At 43.6% G+C, this 7194-nt stretch overlaps 1 protein-coding gene across 1 annotated transcript; it reads right to left on the bottom strand.

The window, feature by feature from the left end:
• Positions 1-328: 328 nt before the first annotated feature.
• LOC310808361 (cytochrome P450 3A40-like) lies at positions 329-6784 on the bottom strand. Its single transcript, XM_083675216.1, has 13 exons — positions 6648-6784; positions 4731-4824; positions 4585-4637; positions 4384-4483; positions 3917-4030; positions 3672-3760; positions 3366-3514; positions 2821-2948; positions 2503-2581; positions 2235-2395; positions 1792-2018; positions 1461-1623; positions 329-982 (listed from the first exon to the last, which is right to left on the bottom strand). The coding sequence occupies exons 1-13, from the start codon at positions 6716-6718 to the stop codon at positions 884-886; spliced, it is 1527 nt and encodes a 508-aa protein (XP_083531342.1). The 5' UTR covers positions 6719-6784; the 3' UTR covers positions 329-883.
• Positions 6785-7194: the final 410 nt, after the last annotated feature.

Genomic DNA, 7194 nt, shown 5'->3' with positions numbered 1-7194 from the left:
GGTGTGTGTGTCTGTGTGACTGATGCCTCGTTGCCAGGTTCAGCTTGCTGAAGTCTGAAGTCTGGGAGCAGTAACCTGACAGGCAAGTTTCCAGAAGGCAAGAGATATGTTTAATGATAATCTAATTAGAGGTCAAATGTGGTCATTTTCAGTGAGCCACACCTAACCTCCCCTATGTGCACACTGAAAAAGTACTTTACCCTGTACAGACCTGTACAGATACCTACAGAAGATTAGTTTACACTCTGTACACACTCAATACCTACAGAAGATTAGCTTACACTCCTAAAAGAGAAGAGGATGTTTCCATTGATCCAGCTTCGGAAAATGTGTAATTTGTCTTTTCGTGTTTCAGTTAATTATATTCAGCCACACACACACACACACACACACACACACACACACACACACACACACACACACACACACACACACACACACACACACACACAGTAAAAACATGTTAAGATCAAGAGGGTCCTGACAGAGTCACCTAATCTGGGAGAGAGAGAGCTGTGCTCTAGTTCTGCTTAATCTAAATCAAACATTATTTATACAGCACATTGTACATGGATGCAATACAAGGTGCTTTACAGGGGGAAATAAATCAAAACAAAATTAAAACAGAGAGATTAATGCAAGTTGACTAATGCAAGGTCAAGGTCAAGGTCAATGTAAATGTAGTAAAAAGAATGAGCTAAAAGAACTGGAAGACTAAAACAATAAGACCAAGTAAAAGCAAGGATAAAAAGGTGTTTTAAGATGTTTAGTTTAATAAAATGTCGAGCGTTTTGGCCTGCCTCAGATCCTCTGGGAGGCTGTTGGAGAGGCTGGGGGCATACAGACTAACAGCTCTCTGAGCCTCTGCCCCTCCCCTCCCTGCTCAGTCCTGGCTGCTGGCTGCAGCGCGGGGGACCAGCTTCAGCTTGATGGGGTTCTTCGGGGTGGTGAAGGCATCGAGACCCAGCTGCAATGGAGGTGCCTGAGGAATCATCCAGTTTAACACATTAACACATTTACTTAACCTTTATTTCTACAGGGGAAACACACTGAGACCATGCTCTCTTTTGCTGGTGCACCCCGTCCACAATATTCGCACAATAACAAAACACATAACAAATACAACACAGTTCAATACAGAAATCAGTACATCATATAAAACCACTATATATTAGGAGAAACAATCACCTCCTTCTCCAAGGAGGTCCTCAATTAATACCCTAAATTGCCCAAGCGGCACCAGAACATCCAACTGACATTTTTTCTGTAGATTGTTCCTGCAGTTAGCAGGAACCACCATTTCTCTCAAATAAAAAGCCTGCTGAGATAAATGCACCACAACACCTGGGATCTCTCCTACTGCACTGACCGCTACAGCCCCAACAGACAACAAGAGACCATCTCTCCTCTTCAGATGATCAGTGAGCTGTTAGGGATGAAGGATTGCATTGTGGTCTCACCTCAGTCTCCTTGCTGGGAATGAAGCTGTAGTTACGGAGGACCTCCACTATGGCCAGCTTGATGAGCAGGACAGCGAATCGCATGCCAATACAGTTCCTGGGGCCCACCCCGAACGGCAGATAGGCGTAGGGGTCGGTGTTATCTTTGTTTTCTTTACTGAACCTGGGAAGTTGATTTGAGTAAAGAGAAGCTGGTTAGGGCTTTCTAGAGAAGGTTAGAGTTAGATATAGCAGAGTAGAGACGTGTTAAAGTAAATGGGAGGACTGTGGATCAGAGCAGAGGAGAGTAGGGTGAAGTAGAGTAATGCGATCTTAGCCTGGTGGTTCGCACCTCTCAGGTTTGAAGGCATCAGGATCGGGCCAGAGCGCTGGGTCACGGTGGAGGGTGTAGACGGGGACCATCACGCAGGTTCCCTTGGGGATGGTCACACCGTGCAGCTCCACGGTCGACTTGGCGATTCTCTCAAGCCGGTTGGCGATGGGATACAGGCGCTGAGACTCATTGATCACCATGTCCAGATACTCCATCTGCAGCAGCCCCTCATAGGTCAGCGGAGCCTGCATGGTGGGACAAAACAACCTCATTGGCCGAGCACTCTAGCAGCTGTACCCAAGGCCTGGAGAGGCAGAGGGATGGAGCCAATGATATCAGGGCACAAAGAGAGAGAGCCAATGAGATCAGGGCACAAAGAGAGATAGCCAATGATATCAGGGCACAAAGAGAGAGGGAGCCAATGAGATCAGTGCAGTGTGCTGAGGTCATGCTGAGGTCACCTGATCAGGGAAGGTGCTGTCAATCTCCTCCTGCACGGCTGCCTGGATGTCAGGGTGGGTTGCCAGATTGTATGCCAGGAAGCACAGGGTGCTGCTACTTGTCTCATAACCGGCAAAGATAAAGATCATGGCCTGGGACAGGATCTCGTGGTCCGTCAGCCCTGCCACACAACCACAGCACAGCTTAACCACAACCTGACCACTTCAGAGAGAAACTCAACCGCAATCTCAGATCTAATTCTCCTCCTCCCTTCTCTTCCCCCTTTACCTTTCTGTGAGGTGTCCTCTGCTTTGCTCTTGTTTGGGATCTGGGAGTCCACCATCAGCTGCATGAAGTCCACTCGGTTCTGCAAGACCAAATCACACACCAGATCCAGCTCACTGTGTGTATGTCACTTTACACCAGGGGAGGCTGGTGGAGGTAGAAATCGGAGGACAGGCTCTTTACCCATATAAACCCATCACCCATGTGTATGCCACTTTGAACACATACACTTTGAAGACATACACCGATCCATCGTACTAAAAATAACGCTCACTTAAGGAAAATGGTTTGCTTGCAGTGTGGCTTCACAGTGAGACTCACATTGTGATCGTTCTTGCTTCTGTCTGCTTTGACCTGTTTCAGGAAGCCATAAAAGAAGTCCATGACGTCTGTCGGGAAAAAAGAGAACTGAAACTTGTCGAGGAGCGGACCCAAAACCGGGAACAGCACTGGGGAACGAGAGAGAGAGTGAGAGAAAGACACAGTTATTCAGTCGTACTCAAACGAGGCTGAACACACTTTTTCTCCTATAATCCCAGTTCAGATGCCAGATACACGTTGTTGTACAGGTCAAAAGTTTGGTCACACCTTCTCATTCAATGGTTTTTCTTTCTTTTTTTTTTACTGAATTATGTAGTAAACAAAAAAAAGTGTTAAACAAACCAGAATATGTTTTATATTTTAGATTCTTCAAAGTAGCCACCTTTTGCTTTGATGACAGCTTTGCACACTCTTGGCAAGTTTGTGTCCAAACTTTTGACTGGTACTGTACCATTATTTTACGATTTTATTTTTTACAGCAATACACAACCCAAAAAGAACATGAAGACGCAACACACGTTTGAAAAGTGTGCTGCATAGCTTACCAACGAGGATCAGGAGCGGGTTGAAGAAGCTGAATTTGACCATTTTCTTGATGTTGGCAACAAATGGATCACTGGGGTGGTTAATGGAATCAATATCCACGCTGAACGCAGTGCTAGTGACAACGTCCATACTGTAGGGTCCAAACAGTCTACACACACACACACACACACACACACACACACACACACACACACACACACACACACACACACACACACACACACAGTCACGTACTGCACAAACACAAGCATTGCACACGTGTCCCAAATACACACTGTAACACAGGATCAATCAATCAAACTCACTCTTTAACTTCCAGGACCTCGTCCTGATCTGCTTTCTTCTGCAGGACCTTCAACAGGTTGCTGGAGTGATGTTTCATCAAGACGAACATCTGGCCAAAAACATCGCAAAAAAGGGCTGGGGTTTGGTTTGGATTAAGGCCTGTGTGTGTGTGTGTGTGTGTGTGTGTGTGTGTGTGTGTGTGTGTGTGTGTGTGTTGTGTGTGTGTGTGTGTGTGTGTGTGTGTGTGTGTCTCCACAACTTCTACCTCTTTAAGTCGTCCACTGGTGAAGGAGGGAGAGAGAACACTGCGGATCCTCTTCCAATCTTCATCTTCAATGACGGACACAGCATCAGACAACGGCCCATTCAGCCCAATGTCCTGATCACTCACACACACACACACACACACACACACACACACACACACCACACACACACACACACACACACACACACACACACACACACACACAGACAGACACAGACACACACAGACACACAGACACACACACACAGACACACACACACACACACACACACTTTATTTGGGTTCACTGTAAAGCATTATATCAAAGAGCCCTTGAATATAACAATGGTTGTACAGACCTGAGGGTGAGTTTAGATGCTAAAGACCAGGGTGAGGTTCTACATCAGGGTTTTGGGTTCTACTATATGAGCTTTTAGGGTGAATAAGGGGTTCCAGATTATGTCAGAGTTGGCTTTTCAGCTTACCCGTCTGTTGGTAAAGACAGAGTAGCATTCCTTCACCAGGATGGTTTTGATCATAGCGGTGTCCATCACACCCAGTATAGGCTGCCTGCCATCAAAGAAGCTGACACAACCAGAAAACAACATCAGCATCAAACACACAGCAGCACCTGAATATGATAGTTAACACTCACACAGAGCACACAACCACACACTCATACCTACCCCCACACACTACCATACTTCTGGAAGCACTCTGTGTCAAATATATGGACACCCTGCAAGAGGAGAGAGGAACCATCAGATTGTGTTCTGGTCTGTTTGACTGTCTTATGGTGTAATTGAATGTTCATTCTACAGCAACATCTCACCTTTCTGTACTCTAAAAACGTCCCAATGAAGGGTAAAGGTTTTGGTCCAGGGATGCCAAGTTTCTTGAAGAATCCGTAGGGTGCATATCCATACCTTACAGAGTAGGTTGTACAGGTTAGGTCACATATCCTAATCTCCGTGTGGAGGAATGTGTACGTGTTTCCACATGGATTGAACCTGATACACACCTGACAATATGTTCACTGCAGGGTAAACACTAAGAGCATCAAAGGGACAAGCGTGTTATAGCAAAACCTACGCTTTTATACAATTAATTAAATCCTACTAAACAGAATTATTGGAATAAACACCGATTAATAGGCCTACGATCTAAGCTGAAGGCCAAGATCTCATGTCACATGTTAACCGTGATGCTCTCTCTGGTCTTATTGCTGCCATCTCAACCGTTTGTTTGTTTCATGATTGGATTTTCCCTTGAAAAACAAACAGGTGTATTCCTGTAAATCCTTCCGAAATACCGACCCTGCAATCTTTACTGACACCGTCCAAAGGTGTGTATTAAGGTATTATTATCTACATCTCTGTTTGCATCTCTGTGGACTAGTCGTTGTCGTCTTCTTCTTCTGTATTACAGCACATAGGCTTGCCATTCATCATTCATAGTGATGTAGCCCTTTGCCTCTAGGACCCTGAGGAGCAGGGGAGGGTATAAATAGGTGAGGACAAGGCTTCGGCCTTCCTTTGCACCAAGCTTGATTTAGGTGTTTGTTGCCGGAGCAACAACGACAAAAGATAGTACCTGGAATTGTGATTTGAACATTTGCTGTAACGCTGTATTTTCATCTTCATTCAATATGTTGTATTTAAATAGAATGTATTTGAATACTCCACTACAGGAAGCTTGGGCCTTGTGTTTTGTATCAAGTCCTGTTTGAGTGTTTGTTGGGCAGAGATCTTGGGCAGCTGTAAAACAACAACAGGTATTAGCTGCAACTGTGTTAAGATTTACTATAATTGCATTTAATTTAACCTTACTTGATTATTAATTACATCAAATATGTTTATATTTAGGCTAAACTTTGTGTATATTGTACAACAGGAAGAAGCAACTAATTAATTTGCCTCTGTTTTTCCCACATTTTTGTTTGTGCCGTATTACATAATATCTTTAGTTAACTTAATTATTAACGGCCTGGCGAGCATAATTTGGGCATGGCACGGCAGGGTGAGTCAGGCTTATTGGTCTCTGTAGGTTTTGGGCCTTTGTGTGCTGTGTTTTGTTTACCTTAAGTGTTATTGTGGTTTTGATTTGATAAGGTTTTGATTCCTAAGTTTGATTTGTTTTCCCCTTATTCTTGATTTGTTTGCTGTGTTGGCTGCATGCCCCGAGGAGGCCTAGTAGTTTGTCTTGGATCACTTCACCCCTGTTTGGCCCCTTGCTTGTCCTAGTTTTCTTCTGTGCCCCCATTAAGCCCTATTTAATATTTTTTTTGATTTGATTAACATTACTGTGCCCTTCCTGTGTTAACATTAGATACTGTGCCAAATAAAGTATTACTATCTTATTACTATCTTATTACTATCAGCCTCTGGTCCTATTTACTCTGGACCCATACCTGTTTGTGGGATCTCTCACTTATACATGGAAGGGTGTCGTCGTCAGGCATCCATTAATGGGTAATATGGTAATAACCTATTACACACATTACATGGTAATATCGAGGGAATCAGTTACCATCACTAATTCCCATTTAGGCCACTGACTTGATCATTCTTGACTAAATTAAATGATTAATACTGTCTCATGTAACACTCAGTAAAGTCACTTCCATAGAATCGGAAGTGGGGATGAAGTTGCACAAGTCTGGACTTGTTCTGGACTTCATTCACATTGTCAACACATTGTTATTCAAAATAGTAGCAGAGTTTAGCGTTTATTTTATAAATGTACTTACAGCAGGATGAGAGCAAGTACTATTGCTATCAAAGTCCACGTCTCTGCAGAGAAGTAAGGAAGGTAGCCCATCTTGCTCAAAGTGTTTTCACTCTTCCACGAACTTCACCTTCTCCTCGGACTGTTCTTCAGCTGGAGATAACCACAGTGGAACAGTGGAACTCCGCCTCCTGTCGTGGGTGTTTGTCAGTGACATTTTCTTCAAAATAAAAGCGCCCACTTTAACCTTGTTAAAGCATTTAGAAATAGTAAATATACGGAACCACAAATGATATTTAATTTACCTCTGGAAATAATATTTGAATCCTTTCAATGTATTATTAGTGTTTTAAGGGTTTGTAATTATTCTAAAATCCTAATTACCCTGACTGAATAGGGCACATATAATGGACTGTACACAAATCTTTTTCCAAAGCGAAACTTGATTTTTATCACCCGTCATGTTTCATAACAGGTGGTTTTTGCTTTTCTTTGAAATGTGTCTCCCCCTAGTGTTTAAAGACAGGTACTATTGCTGATCTGTGATCGAGTGTTGAAGGCTGCTGCGA

Source organism: Argentina silus, assembly GCF_951799395.1.
Source record: "Argentina silus genome assembly, chromosome: 8".
NCBI classification, from domain to species: Eukaryota; Metazoa; Chordata; class Actinopteri; order Argentiniformes; family Argentinidae; genus Argentina; species Argentina silus.
The sequence above is the reverse complement of the archived record's forward strand: the minus strand, read 5'-3'. Positions and strand labels throughout refer to the sequence as shown.

Excerpts from the sequence above, each read along its gene's own strand:
- LOC310808361 (XM_083675216.1), bottom strand. The coding sequence starts at position 6,718 with ATGGGCTACCTTCCTTACTTCTCTGCAGAGACGTGGACTTTGATAGCA. Across the intron at positions 4,825-6,647 it reads GTACTTGCTCTCATCCTGCT|GTATGGATATGCACCCTACG; the intron begins GTAAGTACATTT and ends CTACTCTGTAAG. Across the intron at positions 2,396-2,502 it reads AGAGGACACCTCACAGAAAG|GGCTGACGGACCACGAGATC; the intron begins GTAAAGGGGGAA and ends GTTGTGTGGCAG.